Below are 18,347 nucleotides of genomic sequence, written 5' to 3'. Positions count from 1 at the left end.
TCATAATTAACCTACACACTTCTTCTGAATGCAGATTCAACATTCATCTCCTTGAATCATCTGATAATTTACAATAGCAAGAAGATGTAGTGATCCATATGTTTACCATAATAAATTAAAAATAATAATGATGAAAAAATATTGAAAATAAAATTATTCAATGTATATTTTAATTTTACATCAAATTTATTAAGAGATATAATAATTGAAAGTTAAAAGCAATTAATTTATTTTTTAGGGGGGCTATATAGAATTTCCTAGCTATTTAATATAGAGTCAACACAGCATGCAAAATTAATATTGATTATATCCCTTGTGTAATTCCTTCTATGTTTAGTGAAGAAGTAATATTTAGAAAAAAAATCTTATTGTTGGGCATAAATTTTTTTTTTCAATATTCATACTAAATAACATAACTTTTACATTGAGAAGAATAAAGTAATTTAAATCAAGCTTTTTCTTACATTTTTACTTTCTATTGTGAGAAGGATGTGCAATGTATTTCATTCTTAATATGGAGTTTGATATGCAATATTTAAAAAATAGTAATAACAATTTTTTTAAAGTAGGTTATAAATCAAATATTTATCAATTTATATGCATTAGCTCCTCTACCTAATTTATCTATTTATATGCATTAGCTCCTCTACCTATTCTCTTCTCCTTGCTATATTCTATTTTTTACAATTATAAGTACTTCTTCCCATATTTATCTCCCTAACTCTAGCATAGGGAGGCCAAGAAAAATTACTTTTAAGGGCCTCTATCAATACATTGAATATTTAGAAGACTGAAGAGAAGAAAGAGAAGCACAACGTAAGCAACAACTATCTACAATGCTTATGGAACATAAAATATAATTATCTACAATGTTTAACAATAGCTACCATTTAAAAGGTAGAATGATAACATTCATGACTAAAATTCAAGGAATGAATGATAGGATACAATAAATAAAACACAAAAAATAATCAATGTCTGAAGAAAATTACACCTCAGCTCATGGTCTTGACATACTCCCCCACTTTAAACGGTTGTCATCCTCAAAAACACCATCATACATCGTCGCAACGTGTCGCTAGCTCCAACATCTCCAAAATTTCCATGTTGCCTCCATGAATAGGAAGTCTCCTCAATATATGATCATTAATCCACATTCATCACAATCTCCACATGTTACCCCATCGTGGAAGGTTGGTCCCTCCAACTTGACTACATGCCATCGCTGTGACATATATCATGTCTGACACAACATCTCAGTCTTAACCAAGATGTCTATCTGACACAACATCTTAGAGATAACCAAGACGTCTATCTCACACAAACTTGGTGCACTACATGCCCTCATGTCATCCAACTAGTTGGGTAGTTAATCCAACTGTAGTGCTCAACCCATGAGAATGAACCTCCTCAGGTCACTGTTGGTTGTTTCTCAACATCCTATCACAATCTCAAGTAGATCAAGAATCCATCTCGAGGTGTAAAATAAGCCATGCTTAGGTCCATGACATAGTCCATCATCCCATCTGCAACATGCTTCCCATGATGCTAATGCCAATGTGTTGTCATACAGTTGCATTCATCCAAGCATCATCAACCTGTCAATAAAAGAAACCTCATCTCCAAGGCCCATTGTGAGGGTGGTGTAGTCCTCCTAGATATCAAGGACCTGCACACACCTATCCTCCAAGGTCTATCTAGAAAGAAGGGTTAGGAAGATTCCTCCTTGAGTCTCATCCATCCATGGATCTGATTCATACTGCGTCCTCAAGTAATTGTGTGATCCGGATTTAAACATGAACGCAACAAATTACAGAGATAACCATATACACAAAGATGCAGCGGAAATAATACTTCATTTCATTAATGGAAAATACTGAAATATGCTTACAACCAGAAATAGAAATAAACCAGCTAGGGCGATGGTAGCTTATCTGTGAGAAGAGATGTGATGGCTACATGCCTCTGAACTATCTTACAATGAGGCTCAAAGGCCTATTTATTGTTGATAAACAATGGAAAACCCTTAACATTCCAAAACCTAACCCTAGGAGATGAAACGCCAAACTGTGGGCCCCGTTTGGGGTAAATTGGTACATCAACTTCCCAGGGTCGTAACTTTGGCATATGATCTCCGTTTGACGCGTACAATAGCTCATTAGAAAGATCTATCCGAGCACTATCATTGTTGGAAACTGAAAATGCTAAGAAAGACAATGGTGGGGGTCCAGGTGGACTTGGAAGGTGGCCACCAATATCCACCTGGATCATTGTGTATAGATTCAACCTCCTCATGTGTACAACCAAGTTTCTCAAGCTTTTATTTTGTTAAATAAAAGTCATATATTCCTATGGCATACCTGCAAAAACCCACTATGCCAGTTGGATCTATATCTGCATAATATTCCCCAACCACTGTCTTAGTAGAAGTGCTCGAAATTCCTTCATCAAAAACTCGATGAAGACCCTGCGTAGAAGACGCATCTCTTAAGTGCCTCAAGATGTGTGAAACTTCCTTTCCACCTTCATATTTCCTTCTAGCTCTGGTAAAAAAGTCAACTATCTTCCTTTCCTTCGTTGTTTGATTCATACATCCAAGTCCCCTTTGCTCCACATAATCATGCTTCGCATTTGGATCCTTTGGATACAAAGCCATCAAAGAAATTCTTGTTATATATCCCAAGCAACTCCTCCTATTCATCAAAACCACCATAGTTTGTTCTCCAATTGTAATCAAGGGAATATATTGGTCCACCATCGGTATGGATTGTGCAAATTTCAGAAAATCTTGCCCTAGCACCATAGTATGACCATCCAAGTCTCTCACCATCAAGTCCAACTACCGAGACCATGAACCCACTCTTACCTGAGTGTCCTTAAAATTACCTGTCACAGCTTTCATGGTAGAGTCCAATGCTCTGAAAGCACTCTACTCTCTCCCCACTTTACCTTTCTTTTCAAAAGGTGCTGTTTCTTTCCTACTAAGGAAGCTATGAGCGGCCCCTATGTCCACCAATGCAGCAAACTGCTTGCCATGTATTGTTTCCTTCACAAAACTCAGCCTTAAGGCATTTCCATCCTCTCTAGGCTTGATCTTGCATCTTATCTTTGCAACCTTCTTCAATAACTCAACCTCAGAAGAGTCTTTCGAATTATATTTCGACCTAACTTGTTTCTTAAGGTACCTTAGCTCCCTATTCGATTCATCTAAGCAATTTTATCCTAGCTTACATTGAGCTCCATCAAGTTTCTCCTCCATCGCTTTCTCCTTAAGTGCACCTACTTGGAACACATTGACTTCTTCCACTCGAAGTGACCCAATCTTTCGAACATATTCCTTCATGTCTTGGTGATAGTCCCCAAGTCTGTCAATGTAATCGAGGTCATCATGTTCTATCACAATGGGCTTTCTACCAAGAAAGTCCCTCTTAATGTCGTCCTCAAGTCCCTTGGCATTTGCCTGCAACATGGTTCTTTTCTCCCTTAGTCAAACTCATTAATCCATGAGTTCTTGGACTCTTCGATCACCGTGCCATATCATCTCATCAAGTTCATCAAGTTCAACAGTCCTTCCATGAAGATTACCCAAGTTCTTCCACATGTCCACTATCTTGTCCCCCATGTGTATCAAGAGTTCCCACTCTTTCTCAAGAGCTTCATAGCATTTAGGCATCTCATCTTTCCAAAAATATGTCATGTCTTCAATGTTTTGAAATGCTCTTTTAACCATCTTCATCAGTTAGGCAAGTATCCAATACCTTCTTTACCCTCAATGGTCATCAAGCTTCAAACCCCAATACCAGCTGCTACCAATAGATATCAACTATCACAAAGTATCCACTTCAATATTCCAGGCTTCTCGATACGAACTCTCATGAAGTGCAGTTGTATCACTTCCTTCTGCAAATATCGATTCGTCTGAATCAACCTCTGATACCACCTGTCACGCTCCTATCTTGGGCGTGTTTGTCCAACCACACATAGGCAGCTATTGTACCACTACTCACTTTCATTTCACTAATACTTATGAGTACGAGATACGCCTAACATTCAACACTTGGTTATTTTTCTTCAATTCTACTAAGCATTCATCATTTTACACAACGGAATTAACATTCATCATTATCATCATATAAGTATGCATAGCGGAAATACTTTCTTTTATTGAGAGGGGAAACTCCCACATTAGAGTCTTCCTAACAATGATAATTCGGTATTTTACCAATACAATTACAAGTTCAACCTTTGCTAAGAAACCCCAATTTTCACCTTGACAAAGCTTTCCAATTTTCAACAACTCAGCCTACTCGTGTTGGGTCACCCACCTCACTAGGACGCGTCTCCCTTCCATTCATTTGCACCCACTTTCGTCGTTGATGACTTCCCACGTTCGTTGGGTCGTGCAGCTCATCACTGGGTAGAGGTGCCCACCCTGTCGGGTTGGGTAGCCCTCCACAACTCGTCACAGCTTGCCGTCGGGCAGATTTTCCCACCCCACGAGGTTGAGTCACCCTCCGCAGCTTGTCGCAGCTCGGTACCCTCCATAGCTCGTTGCACCTGCACTCTCCATAGCTCGTCTGCACCACAAACCTTCCGCACTCATCCACGAGTAAGACCGCCCACCTCATTGGGTCAACTTTCACAACTCAACCGTTGCGCAAGAGCACCCACCATCTAGCTAGCCCAACCGCAGAATTGTCTGCCCACTGTGCAGACCCGCCTAGAATAGTTCGCCCGAACTCTTGCGGCTTGTTTCCTTCCTGTATCGACTCAATACTACAGTCGTCAGTCCTCCTGCACCTTGCATGTGCTTCTATTGCTTTTCCTTTGCTCTCCCAAGTGTTGTTCCACACTTGTTCGCTTGAACTTCGATGATCCTTCCTCCACCAAGTCGCCACTCATATATATATGTGTCTTCTATGGTTAAGGTGGGTCGGTCGACCACATAAATCCACCCATGAAAATGCCAAGTAATGCATCGGCCCACCAACTCATTTGTTCCACATTTTGGCCCGCGAAGTCATCTACTCCAGACGTCAGCCCACCAACTCATCACGTGCTCCCATACATAGTCGATTTTCCCAATCTCGGTTTTTCGACTCTCAACCAATCAGACCTTTACAACTTTTCTTCGCACAACTCGTCAGGGTGTGTTTAATCGAATGCACCCACTTATCGTCAAAAACGCGACTCGTCGTAAATAACCGAAGTTTGTCTCCCACCCCTGCTCATTGCACATTTGAGCATGCCTCAACTCGTGGTCGTGACAGGGATAGAGGTGATGTACCTTGATTTACTTTTCCTTTAAACTACCTTGTGGGTCTGCCCTCTAACTTGCACCCCGATCAAGGGCATTTATTAACTACATTAAATCCCATTGACCTATTTAGTTGACCTTGTCTTCTCTTGCCAATATTCTAGGTATAGATTTGACTCTTCTCTAAATTAATAAGGCCTTGGGTCTAACATTCTATAAATTTTTTAATTTATTTATATTATTAATTATAAATAGGTATTAAAATAAATACTGCAAAATACATTGCTAAGAATTTATGACTTATATTATCTTTTTCCCCGACGAAGAAATGAATATTCAATATGTTTGGGGCCTAGGGGTTTCTTAAAATAATCACGCCAAATATTTAGCTTTGTGGCAAGGTTTGGATTTGGATCTCTCCAAGGGAATTCATTACCTAATTGTTTTTGTGGATTCAATGATTCTTATTCAGCATGTGAGTAAATTAAAAGGGTATTCTAAGTAGATCTTAGCCCATATTCTACATCGAGTCAAGATTCTATTGGTTAAATTTGACGACTTGATTGAACTCATCCATGTCAAGAGAAACCTCAACACAGTGGAATCTTCTCTAGACAATCAAGGAGTATTATTAGAACAATGTTTTTTTAAGGTTGATGAATGGGACATGATTAAGAAATCAATTCCATGAGGAATATAATAACAACCATATTTCTTCAATTATTAATTGAAATTAATTGTACAATAATGTGACGAGTCTCATCGTTTCTTCCTTTTAGGGATTATTTTGAAATTATATTAATCAATATAACTCCCTTTGTGTTGTGAGGCCACAGCTTTATATGGAAGGACGAGTCCGTGTGGCCACTTCGATGGTGTTCATCATGTCTCATCAGTGAGAGGAAAAGTCAAGGAGAGTTTTAGAGGTTAATAAATCAGTTAGAATTTATGAATCCTACGTTACTCCATCCAGGAAGCAAAATACATGCGTGGCTTCCTTGCCTTCAAAGTATTTTTATCCAAACAAAAACATTTCCATAATGGTTTCATATTACATTGATCTATTATTTTTTTTGGTTCAATGCGACACTAATGGTAGAGTCAAGGGTTTCAAATCAAATAGAATTGGCTCAACAGATTATATAGAGCATTGGATTGACATTAATACTAAAAATGGAGGAAAATATTGATGAGGATCACAATTGTGCGTCCAAGGATTAGCTACCGCAATGACATGTGAACTAACATTGTAAGAAGATATTTCCCTTGGGGATATCGTAGGTTATCCCTCCCATCCTCGGCGAAGCAAACAAAAATCAAGCCAATCTAGTTTTGGAGGAAATGCAGTGGGACACTTATCACTTAGTTGTATTTGTCATGTGATGCAAATATATAGTGCTTTCAGGTGTTTTATAAGTTTTGTATGAAGAAAGTCAATTCAAAAACTTTGTATGTAGACACCAACTATGTCCATCCTTCTTGGAGTTTTTGGGTATTTGCAAAAGAAATTTTGGTTCAAGATGTACAAGTTCTTACCTTCAAACTAGAATATTTTAATGTTATATATATATATATATATATATATATATATATATATATATATAATGTGTGTTAATAATGAGTTATTATAATACACTCTATTTATTTATTTACTTTTATAAAATAAAAATAAAAATAAAAATAATTATACTTGAATTTAATTAATATGTAAAATTTAATATTTACAATATTTTTTATTAAGTTATTTACTTATTTATATAATGAATATTATATATATCACATTAAAAAAAAATATAATAATAATAATAATACAATATGTCAAAGAAAATTACCAAGTATTATCAATCTTTTAATAAAATTATTACAATACATAGAAACGTGAAATTTATATAAATATAAATAATATTTGTACTAAACATTATAAATTCTATTAATTTTGGATATACTAAAAGTGGAGAGAGAATATCCAGTATTCTCAATATTTTAATAAATTTAAAAATAAGAATATTTCTATATATAAAAATGTGAATTATTTTTTTATTATATATAATATAGGTGTGTGTTTTATCAAAAATATAGATTGTGTGGAGACAAAGGGTTTATCCAATACATATGAGAAAGTTAAGTAAAATTTTAAATAGTTTTGTTGAAAAAAACAAAAATGCTTAAACAAATAATTAGTTCAAATCCTTAAACTAAATTACCATGATCATCTTTATACTATATGATCTCCCATGTACCTATCTAAACTACTAATGCCTCCTTTGACAAACTAGTGATGTTATTTATTTGTCCGTAAATACAATTAGCCTCTTATGTTCCATCCTTCTAATTATTATTTTTTTTATATTTTATTTATGATGGGAACTAAGTTTGAGGAAGCAACCTCTGTCCTCCTATTTATACCATCAATCACCATTTTTGAGTCTCCAAACTTTTGATGTTTCATTATATTATAGAAATTTGAGATAGATAAGAATAGAATGGCAAACCTAACTCTGTAGTATGAACCTCTATAGAGCAAAGCATATATGAAAAAAATGTTAATTAGATGTGAAAAGAGTTGCATCGAGCCCACATATGGGGTTCACTCTCGTTGGTTCTATGAGAGCCCACATATAGGGTTGATTCTCATTGGCTCCACCCACATGAGGTTATGGGGTTCACTCTCATTGGTTCCATGAGAGCCCACATACGGGGTTGATTCTCATTGGCTCCATCCACATGAGGTTGACTCGAATTGGTTCCATCCACATATGAGCTTGACTCTCATTGGCTCCCTGAGACCCCATATATGGGGTTGACTCTCATTGGCTCCATGAGAGGACATGTCATTAGGATTTTTTTCTTTGGGAATTAGATTGAAGTTATTAACGGATGATTCAATGACTCCCAATAATTATGAAAAAATTGCACAATTCAATGTCTACCATATTATGTGAAAAAAATAGCAAAAAATATAGGGCATTTTTGGGTTTGTCCATTTTAAAAATGTAAAATTTATATATAAATTTAAATAATAATATTAAAAATTAATCCATATTCATACTAATTTTAAATATATCAAAAAGCAAAAATTGAAAATATAGATCTTTTATCAATAATTTTATTTTTTTCCCAAACCACTCTTTCTCTAGAGTTTTGGTAAATTAAACCTCTCCCATGAAATGATATATTTTACACAGTGATAATGATATATTTAACTAAGTTTCACATAGTGGTAAATATGTGTAATATATTTACACAATGGTAAAGATAAAGTATGTTTTACACCATGGTAAAGATAAAGTGGCAAAATACTTCATATATTTTTAGACAATGTCATGTTCCCCACCCTTACATATTCACACCAATAACGCAAACATTGTACACATCTAATCACAGTAAAGAGCGTGTATATTCCAAAGACACTTCCCTGGATCCAGATTGGAACCCAAGCTTTCGCATCATTTTGCATATAAAAATTTAAAATATTTGTTTTAATTACCACAAGTTTCTGAATCAGCATTTAAAAAAAAAAATACTTAAAATTTAACAATTCACATGGAGCAAGTATTAAAGTATAATAGCAGTTAAAAAACATTACAGTAATTATTATTTAAGAAATTACAAGGCTCTACATATTCGTTAAGAATATCCCCAAAAACGCAGTCGAAATTGTTAAACACACATGGACAGCACAAAAGATTTGAAAGATAAATCATTCAGTACATTTTTTATTAACATCAGATATACATTTATAGTACAAATATGTGACTGTTGGGTTTCAGATCCCAAGGTTTCTTGGACTGCTTTTGTCCATTCGACTTCCACACTAACCCATTAGGATTAGGTGTCCAACATTCCCCCCCTTAATCCGAAGGGTTATGTATGAGTCCAAGAAGAGAGCTGTAATACAAAATGTGCAAAAAATGAATGGCAGCACTAGGCTGAATGTGCTCTATGAAATGTTGGTAAAAAGGGCGGTGGTTTAAGGATGACCACCAACACTGGAACGCTTAGTGCAGTTCCCCGAACTCTTCCAAAACTGGCAAGAAACTGAAGTTTTCCTCTAGAGGAAGTGATCATATTGTTTTAAAGAGGGAAACCTTCAACCATAAAAGGGAGGTCTCACCCCGCATAAGAGGTAAAACTTCAACCTGAAAAGGGAAGTCTCAACCTGTGATGGTTTAAGGATTACCAACAACTCTGGAATTCTTAATGCAATTCCTGGAACTCTTCCAAAACTCGCAAGAAGCTGGTGTCTTCTGCTAGAGGAAGTGTTCTCAATCTATGATGGTTTAAGGATGACCAACAACTCTAGAATGCTTAATGCAATTCCTGGAACTCTTCCAAAATTGGCAAGAAGCTGGTGTCTTCTGCTAGAGGAAGTGTTCTCAATTGTGTTCCTGGAATGTTTCCAAAACTGGCAAGAAGCTGAAGTCTTCTTCTAGAGGAAGTGTCCCAGATTGCCAACTGAAGGCATGTTCAGGGGCATCTTTGTCGCTGGCTACAACTCTGAAACTGGTGTGGCAGGTTGTGGCTCAGGCTCGCTTGATGTGACTTTGAAGCTTGTAGATGACCATCATTTCCCCCCCTGTCAGGTACAAGGTGAGAAGATGGAGAAAACTCAACTGCAAGACTGTTCAATATTCTGGAACAAGTTCTGACATGTGTTTGGAATATCTTCTTGGCTGTTTATGCCCATTGCCAAGAAGCGATCCATCCAAGATGAATCTTTGTTCTTGCAGGATGTTTGTTTTTGAAGCATCTGTGTGAAGAATGGTTGGTTTTATGACAGTGCTTACATGGATGAAGATCAAAATAGTGATCTTTCAGATGGCCAACTCGGTCACAGTGTTGGCATTTCATGATCTGTTGTTGTTGTTGTTGTTGTTGGTGTTGTTGTGGAAGAGGGGCAAAATCTGGAACAATTGAAACTGAACTGTCATGAGGAGCAAGTGAACTATTATGAATGAATCCAGCACTCTAAAACTGAATGGGCTTGGCATAGTCTGGAATACGAAAGGACAAGTCCTTGTCATATCCAAGACCAGTTTTGTGCTTGTTGTGGACAAGCTGTTCCCAAGGTCTGATTATGGGCTTGGGAAGTGCAGACTGAGTTTCTGCATCTGCATGTACAACTGCTGCTTTATTTGAATGAACATTAACATTATTGACTTGCTGTTGATGGGTTGTTGTCTCAATGTTCTGAACAAAAACAGGTTCAGAATGGTGTCTATTTTGATGTAGCTCTTCTTGCTGTAGTTGTGATTCAAGCTCCAAAAAATCGATCTTTTCTTATACATTTTGCAAACAACTATGAATATCGGTGAGAAAATCCTTGCTGATTTTGACTGTATTATTCATACTGGAGAGTATTAGATTGTCCACTAACTCTAATATTGCACCGATTGGAGCCATTTCTAACTTCAAAAGATAGTAAAACAATGAGGAAAAGATGGACACCAAATAAACTTATGGCAACAACTTCAAATCAATCAGCTTGCAATAGATTCAACATACAAAGAATGGTGATATCCAGAAAACAAACTCCTCATTCAAAAATGATTTTTCTTCAATTCATACTCTTCAGCAAGTGTATGAAAGCTCCGATACTTTAAAAAACTCACTACTTTAAAATGGGTCACATCAACTTTGTCTTCAAACATACATGGAACGCTCCAACCTTGATAAATGAATAACAGATAACATATACAACTTTGGAGAACTGTTAGGCACATCCAATTGTGAAGAGTCTTCCTTTTACGACTTGCCTTGTTCGTTGCACGTTTTGCCTCAGTTTTGGAAAAGTAAATAAATATCATCATATGCATCCAATCAGTCCAAGATAATAACACATCGAGATCCCATTAAAATCAAAATTGCTACAAGGCTGCGCTACTCTACAATTAAAAAATCAACAGTTTTGGTTTCTCTATTGTTCTCCACTTCTGAAGTAACTCTTAGAAAGCTGAGAAAGGCCTGGAAAAACTTTAGCAAAACTAAGTTCTACAGTAGACACGTCATTTCTTCTTTGCTCCCCTTGCAACCTGTTGTGGAGGTGTTGTCGATGCCTCAGTCGGTCCCTGGGCCAATCTTTCTTCCCTCCTAGCAATCTTCGGCTACAATACAGCTGACGGACAATTCGAATTAAAAACAAGATTTCGTGTTGCAGTTTTGGAAGCTCGACAGTGGCTGCGGAGAGTGGTAGCTCGACAGTGGCTGCAGGTGGCGGAGCGGAGAGTTTCCCGAGCCTCCGAGAGGCGGTGGCGGTAGGGAAGCCGAAGAAAAAGAACAAGGGACAGACTTTATCGTTTTCTGAATTCGCCACAGGAACGCATAGGCAATTTGGAAGACAACATTTAATTAACCCAACACCATAGTCTTCAACGCACAATATTATTTGAATTCACCATTTCAACCTTTTATATTCCTTTGACCAGTGTACATATATGACTCATGCATACAATGGACAGAACAAGAGATTTTATCACCTGATCAAGAAAGAAAGGATAACCAGATGCTTACCAGGGTGTGGAATCCTCTTAAACCCCAGAATATCAATGATACATACTTGCATGGCCAAGGTGGCATTGAAACCGACTTCAGACTTACGAGCATTGATCAAGTTTGCCACTCTGAAAGTGGGAGATGGCTGAAATGGAATTAATTTCCTTTTGCCCTTCAATTTTATTACTGCTTTTAGCAGCTGTCGGTGAATCGTGATCTCTTCAAAGATTCAGCGAGAATGAAGAAAGTTGATGGACTGGCCTGTGACGCCTTTTATCTATTGCCTACTAATTCCCTTTTTCGGGGCAGTGACACCTTTTCAGGTTCTCTCTTTTCTCAGCCCTGGGCTTCTGAACTTTGCATATACCCTCTTATTATTATCATCTTCTTCGTGTCCTTGCGTTGCTTTGCTGCAAGGGAATGGCGTCTTTGACTGTTCATGGCCACGGTTTGAAGTCAGAGGCGGGAACAAGATCGCCAAAGTATATGAGCATCACTTTGTCATCAGAAGATGTTGCGACGAGCGTTTCTTCTCCAAAATCGGAGCAGAAATCATGCCTCTGCTCTCCCACCACTCATGAGGGCTCCTTTCGTTGCCGCCTTCATAGATCGTCGTCTGGTTATTGGGGTAAGAAACCCATCCCAACACCCAAGCCCACGCCCGCGCCCGCGGCTAATGGTGTGATACATCAGTCTGAAGAAGCTCAGTGAAATATAGCGGATGTGTTTTGTACTAGTAGCCGTTTCTCTGATAACCCAACCTCTGTAAGTCCTTTACAGATTTGATTTGAATCCCACAGTTCGATAGCTTACATTTTCATTATCTTGATTTCGATATGAATATGCACACCGACGAAGCGACTTCAACGGAACTATAGCCATGCACAAAGTCATATTGATTCCATCGTTCATCAGTTATGATATCGTTCAGACCAGCGTTTTTGAAAAGAACCCGTCCAAGGATTCGAACCGCTGACAGACTATACCACCCGTTATCATTTCCAAAATCTGTTTATGCCAGCGCTGTCCAAGCTGTTCCTTTTGCTACGCTGCGCTTGTAGCTACTCCACTACAGCGTTCATAACGTTCAGCATTCATACCACAGTGTTAATACCACAACGTTCACTTAAAAATGCATCTGACAGAGAGCACAGTCTAGACAGAAGGACACTGACGTACTGAGAAAATGCAGTCAGGCAATTATGTTTAGCTCAGTGAGCGCAGAGTGCAGACAATGATTAAAAATACCATATGGCAGAGAGGAGCAGCGAACAGTCACCTTCTGGCAGACGTTTATGAACAACGAACGTTTATGGATAGACGGGTCAACGAGAGACCAAAAATAGAGACCTGCGGATTTCAGAGGTCAGGAATGTCAGGATGGCAGAGCCAGTGCGCGAGGGCTTTTAACGCACAAATTGTTGTATTCATTCAAACGCACCGAAAATTGTACATATGCCCTCACAAATGTATATAATGAATTCAACACCAGCACATAAATTAATCAACCAGCAATATCACCAAGAGTTCACGACCCACATAACATTAATGGTCAATGCATAGGTCAGGTGAGAGAAACACAACAAAAGGCCACAAGCAAACAGTGACTCAAATATGAGCAGGGCCAGAATTCGCCTGCTCTAATACCATGTTAAACACACATGGAGAGCACAAAAGATATGAAAGATAAATCATTCAGTACATTTTTTATTAACATCAGATATACATTTATAGTACAAATATGTGACTCTTGGGTTTCAGATCCCAAGGTCTCTTGGACTGCTTTTGTCCATTCGACTTCCACACTAACCCATTAGGATTAGGTGTCCAATAGAAATGAGGATGCCCCATCCCGGAGTTCATAGAATTTGAGACCTCAAATTTCTTAACAATCCCCGTCCAGGCTTGATTTGAACAATCACCAAATTCTTCGATTAAACAACTGGAAGATTCTGCAATGTAAATTGTTTTTCAATAGATTCTGACCCACTTTCATCCTTCTGCCAAACAGAAGACTGATTGTAACATATGGCATGACAGCATGCCCGAGAATGTTGTAACAGGGATAAAAGAATGAATACTATATTGTTTCCATAGCTCTAAGTCTTCTCTTCGGATCCCACAACAACAAAAATTGCCATGACATAATAAAGATGACATGTGTACTTTTCATTTCAAATTCATAAAAATAAAATAGTTACCCATAACTTTTAAATATTATTTTTTATAACAACATTGACTCATCTTCAAACCATGCACATTTACAAAGATACTTTCATGGCTGTATAATTGTTATACATAACTAATGTCGAATGCGCCAACGTAAAAATCCAGATCAAGGTGCCCACAAAATTTAAGGTACACGATCCATCTGTACCCTAATTCATGTGTTTCCGACTCGAAATTTTGGAATTCGACCCGAACTGGTGCACTGACGATGCAGCTTGTCTGAGCTGCCCTTTGTTTGATGGGATAAGCCACTGCCTTCCGATTGGAACCATGGCTTCCATTTGCCATCAACTCTCCAAAATAATAGGCGGTAGTTTATTTAACTGGAGGAATTGGTTGGAAAGTTATGGAAATTCAGGTTATATTGAGAGAAAATCCTACTAAGATTTTCTTAAATCCAAGTTATAGTTGATAAACTTCAAAAACACTATTCAAACACTGCCTCTACAAATTTTTCTTAAATTTTTTTGCGTGAAATTCGACCACCTTTTATTCATCCCCACAACTTTTTGTTCGTCCCCACACTTCTTCCACCTTGGTAGACAACTCCAAGGTGACAACTCCAAATAATAGTGACCCACCTCGACGATAAAGTTGACCAATAAATTCTTAAAATTCAAAAACAGTGACACTAAAAGTACCGTTGAATACCCTTCAGTCACGCCAACTTTTGGATCAATTGAATCACACTATGTCGTGTTATTGATATGAGATATATATAGAATACAAATAAAGATTGTACTGTGTTGGGGAGAGACGTGGAGTAGTGTTTTTTCGTTCACAAAAAACAAAATTTGAATATTTGAAATATTTTGGGTAGAAATCATATTGGAAGCGTTACCAGCCTTTTTCAAAACAGAATTTAAAAAAGTTAAAATAAAAAATGGCCTTTACAAAAAATCAAAAGTTTCTAGCTATTACTATTTTAGATACATTTTGTTATTCATCCGGCTAAGGTAATCATTTTTAGTTTGACTATTAGTTGCACACAAATACCTATGAAAACTTTTTTGTTTTAACCAAAGTTTTATTTCAGTTTTGCTCTCTTGTTCAAGGTAAAAATTCTATTGTTTTAACCAAAGTTTTGTTTCAGTTTTGCTCTCTTCTCCAATGTAAAAAAAAAAAAAAAAAATAACCAAAGTTTTGTTTCAGTTTTGCTCTCTTGTCCAATATAAAAAATCGACATCTTATTTGGTTTCATATAGAAGCAATACTTAGCATACATTTGAGCAAATTGATAATATTTTATACTCAAATGAATTAATCCTACAATTAATCCTTGACCATTTAATTCTAATAATCCATAACTTATAATATGCTTCCTTTTCCTTGCTTTTGGCTCTTGAGTTGTCAAGAGCACCTTCATTAGGTGTCGCATACATCTTGTTCTTATCTCTTGAGATGTCAAGAGCATAGCATAGCAATGTCACACACCTATTCCTCATGGTTGTACACATGTATTCCTCAAGCGAGTTGCAATGGCCCCTTGAGGGCTTTTGGTGTTGCAGATGCACTTATTCCTCAAGCGAGTTGCAATGGAGCCTTGGAGGCCTCTCGGTGTTGCAGATTCCCTCACCTACAATATGGTAAGTACGCCAACAATAATTTTAATTTATTTTCCTAAATAGCTCTAGTCTCTTTGTGATTCTCTTCACATCACGAACAAAGTTATTATTTCCCTTTGATAGCAGGGATTTCATGAGCTTCCAAAACACATTCATTGCCTCATCAAAGGCTTTAAATACATAAGAGAACAAATATAAGGAGTCAAATGGCAGGGTTATTTTACTTACTCGGCGAATTTCCCTTGATCGTTCGGTGTCACCTTATCTCAATGCTCTTCTTAATGATGCTCACATCCCATAACTTCATGTGTTACTCATACCTACGTCACTCACATTCTTTCTTGGATTCATTTGGGAAGAAGAGAAGAGCTACCAACTCCCTGCCTTGTTGTGTGATCCCTTATTCCTCCAATGGCTCCCTCAATCTCTTACATGCTAGTGATACTCTTAAGATACTATTTACAATTCAACTCCCATCAAGCTTGCTAGCCCTATGGAATGGTCATATTGGATGAAACCTAGATTTTATTTGCTCACAATTCAGCGTCCACCAAGCTTTCAATGCATGATGTGCTTCAAAAGAAGGGTTATGAATCTCTTTTACATATGCGAGTCGTCTCGAAGCAAGCTAAGTCCAGAGGCTTCAAAGTGATGAAGAAAGAGAAAATGGTTTTATAGTTGTCTAATATATGCCTTGATGCATCTATTTCTATTACAAATGATGGATTAATTACACACGTAACTTAGCTTGATAAACAAAATGGTGCTACCCTCATCTCGGTATTTGATGGTGAAGCAGGGTGCTACATGTATTACTAGTTTTGGATCAATAGATTTTTCCTATTAAATGAGTGAGGATGTTGGGTCAAGCTTTCAATGTGGAAGGAGTGAATCGTGAGGTACTGATAAAACTTGTTAAACTTCTGTGTCATATTTGGGACTGAATCCAATACATATTTTCACTATTTTTTCATATAATTATCTGGAAAACCCTAACCACGAGAGAACCTACTCTCCATAATTGTTCAAGAATGCACCAATTAATAAGAATTTAAAAAAGAAAGATCTATCAAAATGCATGCCCACATATTGCCATTGTCTCCAACTTATGGTGTTTTGTTATCAACAAGTGCCTATCTGGTTGTTTTGAAAAGCCTAAGATGTAGTTATCATTTTCATTAATGGCCAACACATTGTTTTGAGAAGCCTAGGATGTAGTTGTCATTTTTATGAATGTCCAACACATGGGACAGTCACCACACACTAGACATAAAAAGTAATGAATATCATTTTCCTGTTTAAATGCCCATTAATTTTAAATCTTCTATATAATACACTTACAATAGTATTGTAAATCATGTTATTTTAAGTGTTTAAATTTATAAAAATCATAATTATATTTCAATATAATGAGTAGTCCTAGTGATCCTACCTCTTGGTTACATGGAACTAGAGGTGCATGACAAACTTGATTTTATATCTTTTTCAAATAGAGTTTGCTGGTTTTTTTTATGGAAAACATTATTTCCACGAACTTTCACGATCTATAAAAATTCTTATAGTATAACATAGGCTAGGTTCAAGGAGTTGTTAATATTTTGTTTTTCTTTGTCAAAAAATTAAGTCATCAATCATACAACCTTTATTGTTATATTGATGCTACATCTTGCAAGCATTGATGTTTCAAAGTTCATTTCATCATACTGCTCAACTACTTAGGCTTTGAAACTGGTATCTTTGTTGATTAGATAAATGTTGATGTTAATGTTGAGATATCTACCACGAGTATAAAGAGAAGGTTTACCTAAATGCCTCAATTATTGGTAGGAAAAGAGTTATCTTAGTCATTTAAAGAACAATGTTTCATACGTGCAGCATGTACTTACCTAAAACCTGTGGGATGTAAGTATTCTTCACACATCTGTCGATTCTTCATACAACAATAATAAATCCTTCTTGAAAAAGTCTCGAGCTTGCATATTATCTTGTAAAAAATGTTCAAATAATTTGGAGAGCTTCTTTGTGACATTACTAGATTTGATTCATTCTCTGCAACCGAATGATGGTGCGGAGAGGTTGCTAGCTTGTGAGCGGGAGGCCAACATACCTAACCTTACCTGATATAACCAAGGTTTGGCTTTCAATATTCCAAAATTTGAGGCTTTGCATAACTATTTTATTTTTTAGGAATATGTATTTGTGGTAGTCTTTTCATATGCGTATTTGGGAGTTTTTTCCTCTTACCCTTCTCCATGCAATTGGTCCTGCCATGACTTATCAACATTTGTGACTACTCACTATGCATAAGTACACCATCACATTGCATTATATCAATCATAATCTATCTCATATACATTTATTATTTATATTATTTGTCCAAAATCTATATCAACCTATTGTCCTTATGTTGAATATTTGTTAGGAAATGAACTCGTATTCATTGCAAAATAGATTGGCATCTCAATACCTTATTTTATGAGGAAACTATGTTTTGAACACACTATGCGCTTTCTAAAAATGGTTAGAACACCATGAATATTGTATGGTATTTTTCAAGAAATTAACTCTAATTTCAAAATAGATTGGCATCATAATACCCTATTCTGTCAGGAAACTATGTTTTGAACACACTCTTTGCTTTGTAAACATGGTTATAGCACTATGAAGATTGTATAGGATTTCCTTTTGGGTTCTTTGGGTAATTACTAGCTTGATGAGATCATCAATATTCCTTTCCTCTATTAAAAAATGTACAAACCACATGCTACAATCATATAAAATTTTATTGTTCGTTTTAGTTTTCT

General features: G+C 36.6%; 1 protein-coding gene across 1 annotated transcript; it reads left to right on the top strand.

Moving 5' to 3' along the window:
- The first annotated feature begins 12,099 nt into the window (after positions 1-12,099).
- On the top strand, positions 12,100-12,515 carry LOC149138824 (uncharacterized). The gene has a single exon (XM_089450098.1). The coding sequence runs from the start codon at positions 12,170-12,172 to the stop codon at positions 12,458-12,460; it is 291 nt and encodes a 96-aa protein (XP_089306224.1). The 5' UTR covers positions 12,100-12,169; the 3' UTR covers positions 12,461-12,515.
- Positions 12,516-18,347: the final 5,832 nt, after the last annotated feature.

This window comes from Pinus tabuliformis, chromosome X (genome assembly GCF_031772625.1).
Source record: "Pinus tabuliformis cultivar Carrire ecotype Pingquan chromosome X, CPIR1, whole genome shotgun sequence".
Classification (NCBI taxonomy): Eukaryota; Viridiplantae; Streptophyta; class Pinopsida; order Pinales; family Pinaceae; genus Pinus; species Pinus tabuliformis.
The sequence above is the reverse complement of the archived record's forward strand: the minus strand, read 5'-3'. Positions and strand labels throughout refer to the sequence as shown.

Excerpts from the sequence above, each read along its gene's own strand:
- LOC149138824 (XM_089450098.1), top strand. The coding sequence starts at position 12,170 with ATGGCGTCTTTGACTGTTCATGGCCACGGTTTGAAGTCAGAGGCGGGA.